Genomic DNA, 19,696 nt, shown 5'->3' with positions numbered 1-19,696 from the left:
GTGTGTGTTCTGTGGGGAGCTCTGTATGGACAGGGAAGTGGTGAGTATGAGGTGTGGTCCCACTCTTGAATGTCAGATAAATGGGCTCCAATTTATTTTCCTCTTGCAAGTCCTCAGTGTTTGTTCAGTTTTTAATAAATGGGAGCCTGCTTTGAAAACAGAAGAGATTTCAAGTTAACTTGAACAAATGCGTGTCCCTCTGTAAATGGCCTGTATTTGTATAGCGCTTTTCTAGTCCCTAAGGACCCCAAAGCGCTTTATACATCCAGTCATTCACCCATTCATTCACACACTGGTGATGGCAAGCTACATTGTAGCCTCTGTCACTGACAGAGGCGAGGCTGCCGGACACTGGCGCCACCGGGCCCTCTGACCACCACCAGTAGGCAATGGGTGAAGTGTCTTGCCCAAGGACACAACGACCGAGACTGTCCAAGCCGGGGCTCGAACCGGCAACCTTCCGATTACAAGGCGAACTCCCAACTCTTGAGCCACGATCGCCACGATCTGTACCACCACTCTATCATGTGCTTGTGCGTTTCTTGGATTTGATCCCATCTGGTGGACATCTGTGTCAGTGCAGTCAGTGAAACAGGTGGAGAACATTATTTGCATTATAATATTTATAAGGTTTTTGTTGTTTAGGTTTTTTTTTTTAATTTAATAAAAACAAAAAACATAAACTAGAACATCAAGCTTGAGATATAAAGAGTCTTTTTGTGCCATTTCCATGGACTTTCACACAGCATCATTCATTCCTTTTATTCCAAAGTCATAATTGGGTTGGTGTGCCCTCTGCAGATGGCTGTTGGCAACAAATTTTCTTTCTCTCGCTTTGACTGGGAAAAGCAAACAAGCTCAGCTGAGCCGGGGAATGACTGCATTTGAGGAGGAGGAGCAGGGAAAGGTGGAGAGAAAGCCGGAGTGTTTTACAGGAAGATGGCAAAAGGAAAGAGGAGTGAGGCATGCAGGGAAGGATGAGAGGGCAAGTGCACGATGTCAGGAAAGACATCAGTCACCGTGTGAGCACCAGCCTATCCCTGGGTGACCTATTTTATCCTCCGTCAGCATAGCAAACAAGGGATGAGAAGAGGCTGATGAATAATAGAGGAGATGGCTGCCTTCCTCTCGTTCACCCTCTCCCCTAGTGCGACCCCACCTCCCCACCCACCCCTCTTTTTTTTTTATTTCAACTGCGGTACAAAAAAAGATTTTATAAATAACTTAAGAGATTTTTTTGGGGTGTGCTGCTGACGTGGGGGGCACGTAGCGTGCAGTCGTCAGAGGTACGTCAGCCGTGAGTGTGCGCGAGAAAGACAGAAACTTGTAGAATGTGAGTGCATCAGTTCGAGGCAGAGGGATATTTCTGGATATTTCTGTCCTCGCTGTACATTAAATTGCAAAAATAGACGTGCAGGGTTTTCGTTCAGTCGTTTCAAAAATGCACACTTGTGTAATGATTGACCACGCAGAGGAGCACTCTTATTGATTGCTTGGAGATATCACCCACTGTTTGTACCGAGCAGATTGTGAGCAAACAGTGAGCTGCTGGATGAGGCTGCCTAACAGCGAGGAGAAACAGGCTTAGAGACAGATGTGGGTTTCTTTACTTTGCCATCAATGTCTGAGCCAGTATGGAGGAACTGGCTTCTGACATTCCTAATGGCTGACATTTATATCCCTGGAGCATTTAAGGAGTCATAATTCACACTATAACTCTGACACACATGACTGAAACCATGCTCGCCAAAGCCGTTTTCATACAGGCGCTGCAACTGCACACTGACTGCAATAGATTTTCTTAAAAACCGTAATTTGTTGAGGTTTGCTTCTTTTGAAGCTACAAATTGAATTTACATAATTCTTTAAATTATGTTTTAGATTATTAAGGCTTCACAGTTTTAAATAATAAGGTCAGCTAGTTTTTCTATTCTTGAATCTTTATGGTGTCAGTGACAACAGATATCCCTAATATGGCCATCTGAGCACAGATGCTCCACCCACCTGCTATTAAACCCTTCTGATTGTGAGGAGCAGCCAATCACAACAAAGCTGTCTTAAATCTGGGGTGTTATCTTGAACCCCGAGTCTTGCTAAGCTAGAATAAAAATAATGAGTTGGAAATAAATAAAATGAGAACTTGTGTGGGACTCCACACCATTTGTGTTCCTTCTCCTCTGTCCCACATTATCCTGAGGTAATGTTCCACATTATGAATGGTTATGCAGCACAAGCTCTTTTCTAAAATCTGGCTTTTACCCAGTGAGTATGGAAGGAAGGCATTTATTATTAGGAAGAGGAAGGTTAACCTGTCTAATCACATACTCAGGTAACGTTACAAGCTTTGCAGATTTAGTTAAATATGATAGAAGGTACCACAAAGAAAGATAAGCGGCGGTATATTCGGGGAGAACGTTTTTGCCTTTTTTGCAGTTTTGCACAGACGGAAAATATGGTGTTTAGTATATTTGTATCATAACTGCATAAAAATTTGTAAAATTGTCAGATATGGCTGAACAAAGGTGTGACAGTCTGTGGATACACTCCTGGATAAACTATTATTTAACATAAAAATTTAAGATTACCGCTCAGCATTGCTGACATTTCCCACTTTGTCCCACATTTTTTTAAATGAGTGAATTAGCTGGTGGGACCTTGTGGACTTAGCTAAATTATCCTTACATCAACCTGCATATAAAGATAACAAAATATGAATATCTGCTGTCTTGCTTTGATTAATTAATTTGCAGTTAATGTGAACCCTGTTTGTACTCCAAGTTTGGAGTTGAAGTGGCCAATCTCCACCCATTACCGTCTGAGTGCCACTTTTATTCAGGGCTCCTCTTCATTCACTCAGTCTTCCTCCTCTCCTCACCCAATGACATTATCCGTGATTAAGCCAGTGCTGTAATTGAATCTGTTCAAATGATGTCAAGGATTTGTGAACCTTCGTTATTCTTTTGCTTCCAACTTCTCTAAATCCTAATCCGTTTGTTGTGGTCAGGAAATCACACTAACCCAGTCTCACTCTGTTGCCTGCTCACCTGCTCACCTTCAGCCTTCCCCCACCTTTGTCTCTCTGCCTGCTGTGTTTAGAGGCCTAAGTCTTAATCCCTACCCTCAGTGATTTTATTACCATAATCTGGGTTAGAATTGGCTTAGCTCTCATAGACACTGCCATGCGGAGGGACAAAGACAACAACAGCAAAAGGACAGCAGTGTGAAGAAAGTGAATGGGAAAGGAGGACGCGATAAGTCTTGTTGGAGAAAGTGAGAGACACAGGAGGTGTGAATGTATTATGTTTTGCATCACACATTGAAAATGAGCCACACTGGCATTAAACATTACATCCACTTGGAGGTGATAAGTTCGCTGAGGTACAGGGCAGAAAGAACAGCGCTTCAAACCCCGGCAAGCATAGTGGACGAGTCACCAAAAAAGCCAGCAAAGAACAATTTTTACATGGTTTGTTAGAACTGAATCTAAAGGAGAAAAGGCTCTGTGTCTGCCAGTGTTTTATGGTTTTCAAAGAAAGTTTTTGAGAGCAGCTCCTCTACCTGCAGCCTTTCAGATGTCAGCAGGTTCAGAGGTTCATACCTCTTGCCTCGTGAGCTGCTTATGCTCCATTGAAATCGCTTTCCTTACCCTGAGTGTGATGTTATGTAACAAGTGACACAAAGACATGGCCAAGTGGAGCGTAGCCCCAGCTGTCTTGGCTGCAACATCACAGAGAAGAAGTTGAATCCCGCTGGAACCAAACTCGGAGACGCAACTCTATGGCGTTATTTTTGTGCCACTATTCTGAGCACACGTAAAAAAAAAAAATTGAGCGCACGTAAAAAAAATTAGCAGGTGCAAGTGTTGTATTTTGAGGAGAAATTTGTTTTGAGCGAAGAAAAGCTAAATTTGAGTGAACAAAATTCATTGCTGCGTGCAAAAAATGTATTTCATTGTTTGCTATTATCCATACACACACACAATAGCACAATAGGATATTGCGTTTCGTCATTTCGAGCTGGTTGGAGACCAAAACAGCCAATCAGATTTTTTTGCATCCAGATCTGTGATTGGCTGGTTTTGTGGTTGAGCGCGCACAGGCAGAAATGTTGAGAGCGAAAGCAACACATTGCGAGCGAGCGCAAATGCAAAAACTGAGCAAGAGGGGCTGAAATTGTGTGTCTATGGATAATAGCAAACACGGACATACATTTTTTCCACGCAGCAATGAATTTTGTTCACTCAAATTTAGCTTTTCTTCGCTCAAAATAAATGCAACACTTGCACCTGCAAATTTCTTTTACGTGCACTCAATTTTTTTTACGTGCGCTCAGAATAGTGTCACAAAAATAACGCCGTACAACTCTTTGGAGTGGCCAAAGTTGGTACAGCACTTCATGCAAGGCACCCATAAATATTACAGATTACTGAGAAGCAAAAAGTAATGCTTTTCTTGGTACTTTACATGCCATTGCACACAAACATCTCATATTTTTAGCATTTAATATACCCCCGGCCAAAAACACAAGAAAGAAAACAAACAAAAGGTAAAACCACATCTTTAGTCCATCCTGCAGCAGTTAGCTTAGCCTCAGTGAAGACCACGAGAAAACCACAGGAACTGAGGAAATTAAGCCAAAAATGAAATAACCCAAAGTGTATTCCTCTAGTTTTATTTATAGCTCATCCACCTGGATATTGGGTCTTAGTTATGGGTATCCCAATAGTGAGAGCTGTAGTCAATCTGCTCTGCTATTTAGCTAGCCACCAATCTCCCTCTATGCTGTGCTTGTGCTACTGGTGTCTTTTGGAGGATTTCTAACGGCCTGTTGTGTGGTCCAATCTGTCCAAGGACATTGTGCTTCAGTTTTAGTGAGTAAAATTAAACTATTTCATTAGTTTTTTGAGTATCAATAATTAGCAGATATGAGTGTCCGTGTGTTTGCTAACTGAGCTAACTAGTATTAGTGTATAACTTAGCACTCCACCCTTTCAGCAATACATATGGTTACTTCTGGCTCCAGGAAATTAACAGCTATAACGATGTTGAAAGCTTATGGCTCCAAAACCAATCAATGGCCACATCCATGTTTTATATATGCAAGCAGTACATTGAAGTTCTTCAGAAGCTCCAGCTTCAACTGCAGGTCCACACACGTTTGCATATCAGAGACTAAGAAAAGCACTCTAGCTAAGCACACAATGCTTAAATGAATTAATCGAATTCCATCATTTTAAATTGGAATCCTTTTTTAAGAAAAAGGTAATAACTGTAATGCATCACTGAGTTATTCATTACTTCAAGAGATTGCATTATGATAGATTTGATTAGATGTTGCTTTATGATGATAAACATATGAGCAAAATGAGAGCCTGAAATTGATTACTCCTCTGCAGATTTCCAGATTTCTTAAGGAATTATTAATTTGGCCTCTTTATGCTGACATCTGCAACAGAAATGGAGCAGAAACTGAAATCGATTATAGAATACATACACATCCCTGGCTTTTTTTTCTATGCCTAGGCACTTTTTAACCTAACCTTCACACACTCACACTCTGATGGATGCATCCAGGGCATCTCAGGGTTTGGCATCTTCAGAGATACTTCAACATCTAGATTGAAGGAGCCAGAGCTTGGACTACCCTCTTTCTTAACAGTAGACACCCACCCTCTTCCTCCTGAGCCACAACCGCCTTTAAAGGCACATAGAAGACAGGATATGCAGCATATTGCAAGTTTGGCACACGGCTCAGGCAGCATCGAGAGATTACTGCCGACCTGTCTGTAAAAATAAAGAAAAGGCAGGAAATTAAAATGACAAAAATGAAAAATGCTAATAATAGAAAACAATAATGGGATGCTCCCAGCGCTCCCATTGAAACAGATTACCTTCCAGCTTAGTGACAGATCCAACCACCAAGGCAATATTCAAAGGGCTGAACATAATCATGCAGTATACAGAAGCATCACGGAAGACGTGGTGGACATGTGAGGAATAAAAAGAGTCTGCCGATTTATTCAAACATGGAACAAGACAGCTTTAATTTCTCATTAAGCCCACAGAGAAACACTTTTCCTGGGTGAAATCCCCAGTGATGGCACCATCATCTTAACGCTTCACACCTGTGCATCTTTATGCCAACAACCACACAACACATCCAAACCACGTCAAATCCACCTGTTTGTGTTCTTACAGTTAACTTTGAATAGATTTTAGGTACATGTGACAGCATTTGTATTGGTAGTGACGACAAATTTACTTGAAATCTGTTTTCAAATTTTTCTTAGAAGCGCAACTTGTTGCTGGTACGCTAGCTTCCTCTCACAGTCCAAAGGTTTGCGGTTTAAGTTAAATGACAAATTGGCTGCATGTGTAAGCCTGAGAGTGTGGAGTCGTATGTCTTTGTGTTAGCCCAGCTACGGATCATAACCTGTACAGGATGTACACCAACCTTAGCCCTATGATAAGTGGGAATTACCATTGGTAATTGTGGGTAGTTGAAAGTTGATTAAAACTGTGAACCAAAACATGTGGCTCAATATTTAAGGTCTGACTCTCATTATCCACTGGAGCACTAATTATGTGTCATTAAAAAAACTGCAACACTGAGCAAACACTGTCCCCAAAGACACAGTTGCCAAGGAAGCAGAAGAACACCATATCAAATATGATCTGGGTAAATTTGGTTATCCCAGCTGAGCATTTGTCAAAGTAGAGAAGACACCTAAAGAAAGCTCCAGGCGATCCAAGACAGAAGAAAAAGGAAAAAAACTGCCTGAGTGAAAACCATATCTGTGATCCTGTATCAGTCAGCTGGGTGTATTTTTAAAAGGCTCGATCTCTGTGGTTTATAAGCCCCAAAACATGCTACACCAGAGATTAGTCCGCCCCAGGGCAAGCAGGCCGTTTATGTAATAAGCGAACAATCATCTTTGAATTGAAGAGTGGACCTAAGAGTACATCTTTGCACATCTAACTATGCTTTGTTTGCAGCCATTCATCAATTCTCTTTGTTTAGCGCACATGGCCAGTGATTAATGGCAATGACAACTTTGCATATCAGTGATCTTGAATCTGATCTCATGACTTATTGCTATGCAGGGGTGCTGGTGTTGATCATTAGGGAGTTATGCGTTTTTATAGGGTTGTGCAATCTGCTGTCAAGTGAGACTGAACTCGTGTCCAGATGAACTGAATGAAACTTCTGGGATTAGGTGTGTTAGGCTCCAGCCCACGTAACTATATGTTCATTAAGGAGAGATCCTTAGAAGAAGCTGAAATTTTATTGATATACAGACAATGCTATTTGGCTATAAGCCTCTGATGGCCCATCACAGCAGAACACAATCGCAGCAGTGATCAGAATTAGGGAAGGATAATCAGAGTCTAGGCACCGGTGGGGAAGAAGATAAGATGGAGGCTTGGATGGAGCACTGAGTGACTTGTGTTTAGGCGGAGGTGGGTTGCGCCACAAGTGAGAATCAAAGCTGAGCAGTATGATTTAAAGTATGCAGAGTGGAGGCTGATTGGCTTGAAGAACCAGGGCAGAAAGATGGCTAGAGCGATAATGTCAGAATTGAGTTCTGCTGTGTGATTAATTCTTCGATCTTATATATGATCAACCTATCTCTAATAATCGGCTATGTACCACAGGCCTTCAAGGTGGCTGCAGTTAAACCTTTACTCAAAAAGCCATCTCTAGACCCAGCAGTCTTAGCTAATTATAGGCCAATCTCCAACCTTCCTTTCATATCAAAAATCCTTGAAAGAGTAGTTGTCAAACAGCTAACAGATCATCTGCAGAGGAATGGTTTATTTGAAGAGTTTCAGTCAGGTTTCAGAGTTCATCACAGCACAGAAACAGCTTTAGTGAAGGTTACAAATGATCTTCTTATGGCCTCTGACAGTGGACTCATCTCTGTGCTTGTCCTTCTTGACCTTAGTGCAGCATTCGATACTGTTGACCATAATATCCTATTAGAGCGATTAGAACATGCTGTAGGTATTACAGGTACTGCACTGCAGTGGTTTGTATCATATCTATCTAATAGACTCCAATTTGTGCATGTAAATGGAGAGTCCTCTTCACACACTGAGGTTAATTATGGAGTTCCACAGGGTTCAGTGCTAGGACCAATTCTGTTTACATTATACATGCTTCCCCTAGGCAGCATCATTAGAAGACATAGCATACATTTTCACTGCTATGCAGATGACACCCAGCTCTATCTGTCCATGAAGCCAGATAACACACACCAATTAGTTAAACTGCAGGAATGTCTTAAAGACATAAAGACTTGGATGGCCACTAACTTTCTGCTTCTTAACTCAGATAAAACTGAGGTCATTGTACTCGGCGCTGAAAAGCTTAGAAATATGGTATCTAAGCAGATTCTTACTCTGGATGGCATTACCTTGGCCTCCAGTAACACTGTGAGGAACCTTGGAGTCATTTTTGACCAGGATATGTCCTTCAACGCACATATTAAACAAATATGTAAGACTGCGTTCTTCCATTTGCGCAACATCTCTAAAATTAGAAATATCCTGTCTCAGAGTGACGCTGAAAAACTAGTTCATGCATTTATTACTTCCAGGCTGGACTACTGCAATTCATTATTATCAGGATGTCCAAAAAACTCACTGAAAAGCCTTCAGTTAATCCAAAATGCTGCAGCAAGAGTACTGACAGGGACTAGAAAGAGAGAGCATATTTCTCCTGTTTTGGCTTCCCTTCATTGGCTTCCTGTTAAATCCAGAATTGAATTCAAAATTCTGCTCCTCACATACAAGGTCTTAAATAATCAGGCCCCATCTTATCTTAATGACCTTGTAGTACCATATCACCCTATTAGAGCACTTCGCTCCCGCTCTGCAGGCCTACTTGTTGTTCCTAGAGTATTTAAAAGTAGAATGGGAGGGAGAGCCTTCAGTTTTCAGGCCCATCTTCTGTGGAACCAGCTTCCAGTTTGGAGACAGACACTCGGGAGACAGACACTATCTCTACTTTTAAGATTAGGCTTAAAACTTTCCTTTTTGCTAAAGCATATAGTTAGGGCTGGACCAGGTGACCCTGAATCCTCCCTTAGTTATGCTGCAATAGATGTAGGCTGCTGGGGGATTCCCATGATGCATTGAGTTTTTCCTTTCCAGTCACCTTTCTCACTCACTATGTGTTAACAGACCTCTCTGTATTGAATCGTATCTGTTATTAATCTCTGTCTCTCTTCCACAGCATGTCTTTTATCCTGTCTTCCTTCTCTCACCCCAACCGGTCGCAGCAGATGGCCGCCCCTCCCTGAGCCTGGTTCTGCTGGAGGTTTCGTCCTGTTAAAAGGGAGTTTTTCCTTCCCACTGTCGCCAAAGTGCTTGCTCATAGGGGGTCATATGATTGTTGGGCTTTTCTCTGTATCTATGAAGCGCCTTGAGGCGACATTTGTTGTGATTTGGCACTATATAAATAAAATTGAATTGAATTGAATTGAATGGTAAATGGCATGTATTTGTATAGTGCTTAACTAGTCCCTAAGGACCTGAAAGTGCTTTACACATTCAGTCATCCACCCATTCACACACTGGTGATGGCAAGCTACATTGTAGCCACATCCACCCTGGGGCGCACTGACAGAGGCAAGGCTGCTAGGCCCTCTGACCACCACCAGAAGGCAACGGGTGAAGTGTCTCGCCCAAGAACACAAAGACCGAGACTGTCCAAGCAGGGGCTCGAACTGGCAACCTTCCGATTACAAGATAAACACCCATCTCTTGAGCCACGAGCCCTGTAGGTCTTTGCTCCACTGCATCCATAAGTGGTTTATCCTTTGCGTGGGCTGCCTTCAGATTGCCTCTTTGATGAAATACCATCCATCTCTACAGTGTAGAGAAGTGGAAGTGATGTAAAGAACAGACTAGCAACCAAACACCCTAAAAAGCAGACGGATTAGTAAATACAAAACTTCCTTATTGCACTTAAGCATAAGCTTCATTTGGATAAACAGTTAAGAAAATCGATGGATTAATGATTATTTCTTCAAGGCTATATTCTACAGAGCCTGCAGTGTTAGAGAGAAAACCCCAACAATCTAATCCCCTTTGAGCGATTACTTGGCAACAGTGGGAAGGAAGAGCTCCCATTTAACAGGAAGAGCACTGAGATCACGGAAGGGGATTAATTTTGGCATGAATCTTTGGGGGATGAAAGAGAGACCACAAAGGACAAACAAGGCAAACAGAAACTACACAGTAGACAAAAAGTGCCACATGGAATAAACCATCCTCAGGACTTTTAGAATCAGTATCATCATCCAGCCCTTGTGTATTCAGGCCAATTAAATTAGAGATAAGCCGAGATAATGATAAACGGTCTAAAAAATAAAGCTACAGATGAGGGTGGCAATAGAAAGTTGTGTGTGGCGTTTCTATCTCTTTAAGAACTGGATTGTGCTATTGAGCAGGGAAGGAGGGGGGGTTGTGGCTGCATTGGAACAGTCCTCTCTAATGAGCAGATTTTCTGAGAGAGAGAGAGAGAGCTACAGAGATCCAGCCGTAGGAGGAGAAGAGATTGTAAGACCAAGGCAGCAGGCAGGCTGTGCGTCAGCCGGCACTCCATAGGGAAACATGGAGACGAGCAGGCGATGCTGAAGAGGACAGAGCACACCTTAACAGGATCATATAGATGGATGGTATTTCATCAAACAGGCAATCTGAAGGCAGCCCACGCAGAGGATAAACCACTTATGGACGCAGTGGATTAAAGACCTACAGACAGACTGAGAGAGAGAGGAAGACGGGGAATAGAAGAAGAGAAATTAATCAGTTCAGTTATTTATTTTCATTGTCTGTGTGTGCGCACTTTCTGTCAGAAGGAGTGTGTGTGCATATGTGTGTGTGCCTGCATATAGAGTATGCGTGCATAAGGCAGGAGACTGCATTGCCGCTCTCCGGCACCACAGGACAGACGAAACGGGCAGCCGAGCAGATTACATTCTGTGTTTTTCCCATTATTTCTGTCTCTCTCCCTCTCTCTATGCATGTGTGCGATCCCTGGCTGTGCAGCAAAGCGCAGTATATGTGTGTGTGTTAAAGCTGAGAATGAAGTCTGGCGTGAGCCACAGAGTCTCACTTTAAATATTTTTGTCTGATCGTCAACAACAGACTTGGAGAAAAAGAGAAATCTGAGGAGGAGAATCTTTTTTTTTTCCTTTTTGTTTTTTTTTCTTTTGTCAGTTATCATGTCACCGCTCCAGCTGAAGCTTCTGTGCTGATCAGGGTGGCGTCTATGCTGGAGGCTCGGAGGTTTGAAGGGCTGCCACCGGGGAAACTTCTCGGCTCTACACCCCAGAGAGGTGGAGGCATCATCAGGTAGGAGGTGGCAGATTGAGTGGGCCTGAGCGGAAGGCAGGCGAGAGAGTAGGAGGAAGAGTTCTGCGTTTGTGCCGTAGACTGTGTAGGCAGGCCGATGGCAGGCCGGTGGAGCTGCCTCATGGATTAAACTTCTGCTGAGGGAGAATAATGGCAGCTCTGGCCCTACTCTCCTCCGCTCTCACCTGGAAAGGCCACAGAGAAGCTGGAAAGTGCTAGCCAAAGCTACAAAGAGCCCACTAAGAGGATGGAGTGAACAGCAACCTGCTACCTTTCCCCAACAGGCCGGGAGAGCCCTGACACAGCTGTGAGGGGCCACGTTTTTTTTTTGTTTTGTTTTTTTTAGTCCACCTTATTTCCACTTCTTCCACACTAAGCTAGTGGGAAACTGAAAGTGGCCTATCTTGATTTGTGTGGGAGTTCACTCCCTCCCACTCCCTCCTTCACCTCCTTACCCCTACCCTCACCAACCTCCAAACTCCGCTCCATGGATTGGTTCTAGCACCAACCTGTCCTTTTTCCTTCCTTCTTTTTTCTTTTCTTTTCTTTTTCTTTTTGTCGAGGCTTCAGGGGAATTGCCAAGACCTGTTTCATGCATGTCCACTGGCGGCAGGTTCAACTTTGACGATGGGGGGTCATACTGCGGAGGGTGGGAGGAGGGCAAGGCGCACGGTCACGGGATCTGCACTGGACCCAAAGGCCAGGGCGAGTACTGCGGCTCCTGGGCCCATGGGTTTGAACTGCTGGGTGTCTACACTTGGCCCAGCGGGAACACCTACCAGGGCACCTGGGCTCAGGGCAAGAGACACGGTGTGGGCGTTGAGAATAAAGGCCGCTGGGTGTACAAAGGCGAGTGGACGAATGGCTTTAAAGGACGCTATGGCGTGCGGGAGAGCACGGGGACAAGCGGGAAGTACGAAGGGACGTGGAACAACGGCCTGCAGGACGGATACGGAACAGAGACGTACTCGGATGGAGGTAAGAACTATAGGAGATACAGAAGGACAGATGCATTGTGGGTGTTTTGGGAGTTGGTTTGTGTGTGGCAGAAGGCACACCACTCAGTTCCTGTCAATGAGCGATATTTGACAACTGTCCTCTGTGAAAACAGCCTCTTACTGGTTGATGATTGACAGGCTGAGAGCAGATGCACAGTAGGAGGAACTTCTCTAAAGGTTTTCTAGGGTCATCCTTTCTTCTATCACGCCTTGTTAACACACACACATGCTCATGCTGAGGGAAGAGGTTGCGCCAGGACAGCTTTTGAAAATGTACTTGCTCTCATTTTCTGTCTCTGATTCCTCCTTTCTCTGTCTTTCTCCTCCTCTTCCTCGTGTCCTCCCAACCCTCAACTTTCAATTCAGCTGCTTGAGGACACTCTGTGTATTTAGAGTCCTTCAATTCAGGCCACGCAGTCTTAAGGGATGAGTGAAAGGTTAGAGGGATGGAAGAGGACATCAGCTCCCAAGTAACAAGCCCCAAAAACATTGCTGAACAGAGGACAGACATTGCATTTATGCACTTTTTCATAATTTCCTAGTTACCTAAAATTTGAACTAGTTTGTATAGGACAGAAGTTTTTAATCCATCTTGCACTTGACCTGGCTGCAGTATTTGCTTTTATAGGGAGGGATATTTTCTCTACTTGTATTAATGGGCTTGGATTGCTGGAGGAAAGTGCTATCAGAAAAGATAGATTGCTAATGCATGTTTTTCTGTTATACCAGATGCACCAAAACTACTCGTAAGTCTTATATTTTTAGTGTTTCTTTTCAGAAGATTAAGCAAGCTTTTAAAAGGTCTTATTTTCAGACGTTTTAAGGCTTAATTTTACCCCTAAAGCCAGAAAAAAGTCCCAAAAAAATACATGAAATCTTTCCCACTGTTCTTTTTTTTCCTGTTTCAGCACCATGGACAGTGATTAATGTTTATCCAGGAAAAGTAACAATCAGAAAGTAAATTAAAAGTTGGGAACTGGTTGGAGGTCAGTCTTGTGATTTCCAAATGGTGTGCCTGACAGGTGTGCCACACAGCCTTGGTGGCAGCAGCGTTCCAGATTGAGAATTGTTGGTTAGCACAAAAATAAACCGACTGTTCATCAGTGTGCACATTATTAGTATTCCAGTCCCGCTGGTGCTTTCCCCCCTCCACTTTAAGCCATTACAGTAATTTCCCCTGCTTATTAAAACTGGTCCTAGGCATCTCATGTTAGTCAGTCACATGCTGCAATAAATACGAAAGTCAGCATCCTGATATCTTTATGACAAGGGAAATGTAACGTTTATATTGTTTATCATTCTTTATTAGCATGTTAACATGCTATAATTTACTGATTAGCAATAAACCCAGTGGCATATGGCTTATCTCCCCCCAGTTTGACCAGAATAACGATATTAAAATACTTTTTAATTGGAATTTTGATCCAAGGAATAAAAACTATCATAGTAAATCTGTGGAGCCCATAAATTCATTCACAGTTCGATGCTATTCCATCCAATAGGTGTCGAAATATTTAATTTTATGATAAAATGATAATCATAAGAGCCACTAGCAGGACTACAAATACAGCCAATATCAGCACACTATTTGTGCCAAACACCCAAAAGCATCCATCAATCTGCTAGGGACACCAGATGCAATGTTGGGCGCTTAAATGCATGAAATATGTCTGTGTTTGTCATCTGACTATGTTGAAAAAGCAAAACATGTAATTATACATTTGATTCTTCTTCTTTCATTTGTAAAGTCTTGCAAATCTGCATCACAATTGCCTAGAAAATAAAATCAGTTGCATGTTGAGTCTCTTAGGCTGTGGGTTCAGTGTAGTTCAGTCGCTGTGGGTGCGACTGCACATGCATACACTACATTGCATGCATGTGCAAAAACTGCACAGCCATGAAATCTGGTAGTATGTGTGTAAGTATGGAGCTGACAGTAGCATACGTGCCGCTAAAGCCTTGTTACATAACTCTACAACTACCAGGCCGCATTACGCTGCTCTTCACGACACACAAACACACACAGTCCTGAGCAGCCCGATAAAATCCGCAGACCAGACTGGTTTTAGGGGTTGATTCGGTACAAAGGAGAATAATTCGGCTTGATAGATGACCAGACAGATGGACGGACTGACAGAGGGAGGCATAGATGATTCAACAGATGTACAGATTAATGGATGAATGGATCACTTATATGATGAACAGATAACTGAGCGATGGCTCACTCGGTGGATAGATGATTATCGTGATTGTTATGAGAGATACTCTCTAATCAGGAGGCGAGTGAGATCATTAAAGAAAGAAAGAGAGAGACAAAAATGGGCCTTTCAGATATGTTGGAGCGTAACTGTATCATTTGAACCCACATACAGTAAATGCAGCAGAGACTGGCCTAGTTACGCGTGGTTATCTAGCTCCAACAGTACACAGTGTCCTTATTATAACAACATGCATCTGTCCTTTTTATAGATCTGCGAGGTAATAAAACTAATATGTTTTAATAGAGGAAGTAACCATTGATGCTGGTGCAGAATTTAAGAAACAATAACCAGAAAAAGATAAATAGTTCAGTAACCAAAGAAGAAATGCGAACATGAATCTGAATGTGTTCCTGACTTTACTTGTAATTATAAACCTGCATCAGCGCCTCCATGGTGTAGTGATGAACACATTCGCCTCACACACAAAAAGTTCAAAACTGGGAGGAGACAAAATCCCAGCCTCAGGGGGTCACACGCTAGTATGTCTCCTAGGGTTCCACCCAAGCCTGGATAAATGTGAACGTCAACTAAGAAGAAGCTGGTGGAGCCCAAAAGTTGTTTGCACCAAAAAACGATATTTTCTAGCTGTCCGGTCTGTGTGTGAAGAGAAATGTGAGCTTTTCCTACTTGCGTTCTATCCTTTTCCTATTTTCTAATTTGTGCTAATGCAAACTTATATTGACATGTGTAAATTACTTCTTCGAATGCAAATGCTGCCTAAATAATGTGTAAAAATGACTTGTTTTATCATCACTTTGGAAGAAGACATGCAGCACAGTTCAGTCCGTTTTTTCCATTATCCAAGTTGTACAATCACTTGGATAAGTGATTGTACAACAGGTATTTTCTCGGCAAATCAAAGATAAAGTAGAGGCTATTCAGAGAACATGAAAGCTATCAGAAAATAAATTGCAGCTCAATATACAGACAGTATTCCCTGAAGCAGCAAAGTTAATCTGTTCATCAGGTGTTTCTCCTTTCATTCGAGCGGCAGTCGAAGGCTACGTCCTGAACTGACATCACAGTGTCCGTGTCATGAATAGGGAGAGTAGTCAAAAAGTAAATCTCCAAGGAAATTACTAGCAATCACGATATATATAATCTGCTATATATCGAATAAGGTTTTTGTTAACACTTATCCTGAGAAACTGCTGATTGACGAGGCGTCACTGCTTTCAGGGCTGAGTGAAAGGGGCCTGAAGGACTTGACCCTACACTGTCACAATTATTGTGACATGTCTAAAATATCGGACAAGTTAACGTCACATAGTTAGTAGTCATGTGACTGCAAAACTTTAATAAAGTCTAAAAAAGAACATGAATCTTATACAGTGTCAGAAAACCTGGGACTTGTCAGTCCTTTTTGCCCCTCAGCCATAAAAGGGTTATTGGTGTCACGTGGACGCCCAAGTTTGTGAAGAAGATATAGGAGTTTAAAATTAATACCATAGCTGTTAATTTCCACTAAAAAACCTGGATGTCTTTGAAAGTTTTCTGAAAATCTTATGAATAACGATAGAGGTTTGAAATTGATACCACAGGTGTGTCTACTAGTAGGCTGAGGGGCCGCGCTGGTGGTCACAAGCATTTATGTTTCTAAATGAAGCATGAACATGAGCTTAAACTACGCCAGGTCTAACTGTTGTTGCTTATTAAGACAGCATAAATGTGATTTTAAATGTTTAGCTTAAAGCTGAAATAATCATTTTCCTTCATTGGTTTTCTGATACGGTCCAGTGCAGAGTGCTTCACAGTAAAATCTGCCTTACAGACTCACAGCTCAGTCATCTCCAGAGCAATACGAGCCAGAAGCCACAGCATTCAAAGATGCTCTGCTGCCTACATACTTTTGAAACACGCTGTGCAATTTGAGTCAGCTACACTTCCCCTCCAACTCCACCTGATGCCAAATTTCTAGGAAACACTCCTCCTCCGTCTCTACCGCTGCTGTTTAGTTTTTCTCTTCGTTACTCTCCCACGTCTGCCAGCATCCCTCTCTCCTCTCCTCCCACCTCTCTCCTCCCTCCCTCACTTTGCTGCATTTCCACTGAGCCGCGCTGTACAGTAGGGTTTCCATAGCAATGCTCACTGACATGCAGCAGGTCACTGTGTCACGAGGGACTTGATGTTCCTCGCTGCTATTGGCCGCCCAGCCGGCTCTGCCGAGCCTGGATTGGCTGGTTTGGCCTTCCGGGCTAATGTTGTTTACTGAGATGAAGAGCTAAGCTGACTGATTACCAACCACATAGAGAGAGAAGGAGAGAGGGAGTGGAGTAGAAAAATGAAAAGAGAGCAGTAGACGGATTCAGTAATCACTTTAGTGAGAGTTGAAGTCACAAAGAGAGATTACAGCTGTCACTGTGTACAACAGTGCTAACTGCTAGAGATTACAGCAGTAGTGGTGAATATGCTATTGTCAGAGATGTACAAACTGACCTAAAAATTCCCCTTATGTGAATATGAAACGTCAAAAAGACAAGAAAAAGCACGAGAGCATTCATATCATGGCAGATGCTCAACAACACGAGGTGTGCGACCGCTCACAAGTATCCCTGAACCTCCCTCATGTCCTCCAGCTGTTGGTAAATATGCTAAATCTGAATTATAATTGTTCTAAATTAACACACCCTGCTAGCCTGCTAAAAGCCGCTATCACTGCTGTAATTATTCTCGCTCTGGCCGTGTTATGTAAGCATAATAAATCCGCATAATAAATAATAAATCCACTTATCTTGTTTTAAACTCACCCTGCAACGATAGGTGGGCCAAATGAGATCAAAAACCTGTTTCCTTTGGCTCGCTGATTAGTGAGACATGCGTTTGGAAGGAAAAATAACAAGCATGTGTAAAAGAATATATTTGAGAGAATATATTTGCAGTGTGTGTGGGAGGAATCACTTCGGCCAGAAGTGCCTCTCTGCTTTCTATCACCCAGTCGGCCATGTAGTTAGTTAGCTCGTGCCCTGTAGCAACGCATGTAACCAGCATATAATGGACTTATTACACAGAATTATCTTAGACATGGCCAAGATAATGCTCGAGGTCTCAGATAACCGTAACAGGCTTACAACCGTGAGCACAGCTGAAGTCCTCTGAGCGTTGTCTCAGTCCCCGTCAGCTTCAGGGCTGCTGTTTGCAGGAAAACCTTCACTTCACAAGAGAGGAAGGGAAAAGCAATTCACAAACAGTTTGAACTCTTATTTGTGACTATGACAAGTCACAAGTAGGAATTACATATTCAGACAGCCCTTTCCTCTCATTTGACTCAACTTAGTTTCATGTATTCTGTCCTTCTATGTCTATGTTTATGATTAGTTTATTTAAAAAAAAATTTGTTTTGTAAAATCTCATCAAAAAGAGAAATATTGAAATTTCCCAAATTCTGAGGCTTATCCTGTTGATTATTTTAGCCTAGAAAGAAAGTAAATTCAAAGGAAGTGTCATGCAAGTCAGGTGAATCCAGTATTTTACCTGCAATTCTTAGACTGTCCATTTGGATGAAGAAACATTTGAAACCAGCAGATGTTATGCATTTTGGTTTAAAACATTATAAGGAATTATTAAAGCTGTTTACAGATACATAAATATTGCAATCATGTTATTTTGATGTCATTATCAAGGTAGGTTTGCTGTTAGCAAAGTTGCTGATGTTGGTTTGCTAGTGGTAGTTTTTAATAGCATTAGTTAACTTGTTAACTGAATGCTATTGAATGTGATTGGCCATCTCCTTTCATTTTTGCCTTCAGCATTTCTAGCAGCTATAGATTGTTTTTGACATGCTCACCTTTATTTATGTAAACTAGGGCTGCCACAAACGATTATTTTGATAGTCGACTAGTCACCGATTATTAGTCGACTAATCAGATCATGCATCCATTGGACATAAAACATACAGCTTATTGCACCAGCATGCATCTGCTCTTATATAACTATCATTAGCTTACAGCTTTAAGTGTTTAAGGTATATGCTAACTAAAAATAAAGACAAGATGATAGTTTATTAAATTTTAATGAAATTTGCAGATTGTTTTGGTGAAGTTTAATAAACTCCTTGCTATCTAAAATATAACAGGACACTGGAGTATATTCTCGAGCATCTCACACTTCTGATAATCAGTTGTTTGCTTGACGTTTATTTAGCTGTGTAAAAACTATAACTTTAATCTCAGCCAAACCGATTAACTCAGGAACAAATAAAATACTAAAAAAAGCCAAACAATAACATTTTGAAGTTATCTAAGTGACTTATGTATGTTTAACCTGAGTAGTGAAAGATGGCGGAGGGTTTGAAAACGATTTGCCGGGAGTCCGGTGCTCTCACGGGCTCTAGTGAATCTTGCCCCCGGCTAGCTATCGTGCTAGTGGGTAACAGACGTCTCCGAAAACGTCGGAGCGCTTTTGAAAATATGTGGTGTCTTGATAAACTGAGCAGATATTTGAGGTTTACACAGCTACATTCTCACTTGAAAATATGGTAAACGTTTATTTTGCGACCCAGAAAGAATAATAACAGTAATATTAAAACTAACTAGCTGCCGCCATTGTTGGAAACTGAGCTGGGCTGCGCTATGAATTCTGGGACAGAGATACTTCTTCTTTTTCGGGGTTTAACGGCAGCTGGCATGCTTGTACATGCATAGCTGCCATCTTCTGTTTCAGTCCGTTATTACACTCTTAAATCCTACTACTTATTCCTGCGTCCTCAAGATAAATTCCTGGGAGGTCTGCAATATGATAGAAGGTTATAAGTCAAAGCAAAGCATGTTATTTTCAAAATAAAAGCCCTAAAGTTGTGAGACACCTTTCTTATTTATTTATTTTTCAGTTGTTCTTTTGCAGTGCACAGTATTGATATCCTTTGTTATTTTATTTCCTCTTTTTAGAGAGAATACCTAAAAAATCCAAACAAGGTCACGAGAGGGTTAGTGATGATGTATGCTTTATCCCATGTGATTTTTAGAATGTTGAGTTTTGTTTCAAGATGTTGTGTGGCACCATTGTTGTTTCCTTTTATTTTTCACTTTCATATTCACACACTCCTTGATTAGTTCTGGGTACCAAAACTACTTGGTTA

The 19,696-nt window shown here is 42.0% G+C and overlaps 1 protein-coding gene across 1 annotated transcript in view; it reads left to right on the top strand.

Annotated features, from left to right (window-relative positions):
* Positions 1 to 10,554: 10,554 nt before the first annotated feature.
* jph3b (junctophilin 3b) overlaps positions 10,555 to 19,696 on the top strand; it is a 62,662-nt gene continuing 53,520 nt past the window's right edge. The window contains exon 1 of the mRNA XM_006797421.3: positions 10,555 to 12,341. Within this exon, the coding sequence (XP_006797484.3) occupies positions 11,960 to 12,341 (382 nt within the window). The 5' untranslated portion in view covers positions 10,555 to 11,959. The remainder of the gene's footprint in view (positions 12,342 to 19,696) is intronic.

The sequence above is a fragment of the Neolamprologus brichardi genome, chromosome 7, assembly GCF_056152115.1.
Source record: "Neolamprologus brichardi isolate AB-2024 chromosome 7, ASM5615211v1, whole genome shotgun sequence".
NCBI lineage: Eukaryota > Metazoa > Chordata > Actinopteri > Cichliformes > Cichlidae > Neolamprologus > Neolamprologus brichardi.
Note: the sequence above shows the minus strand (reverse complement) of the source record. Positions and strands in the feature narration are given on the sequence as shown.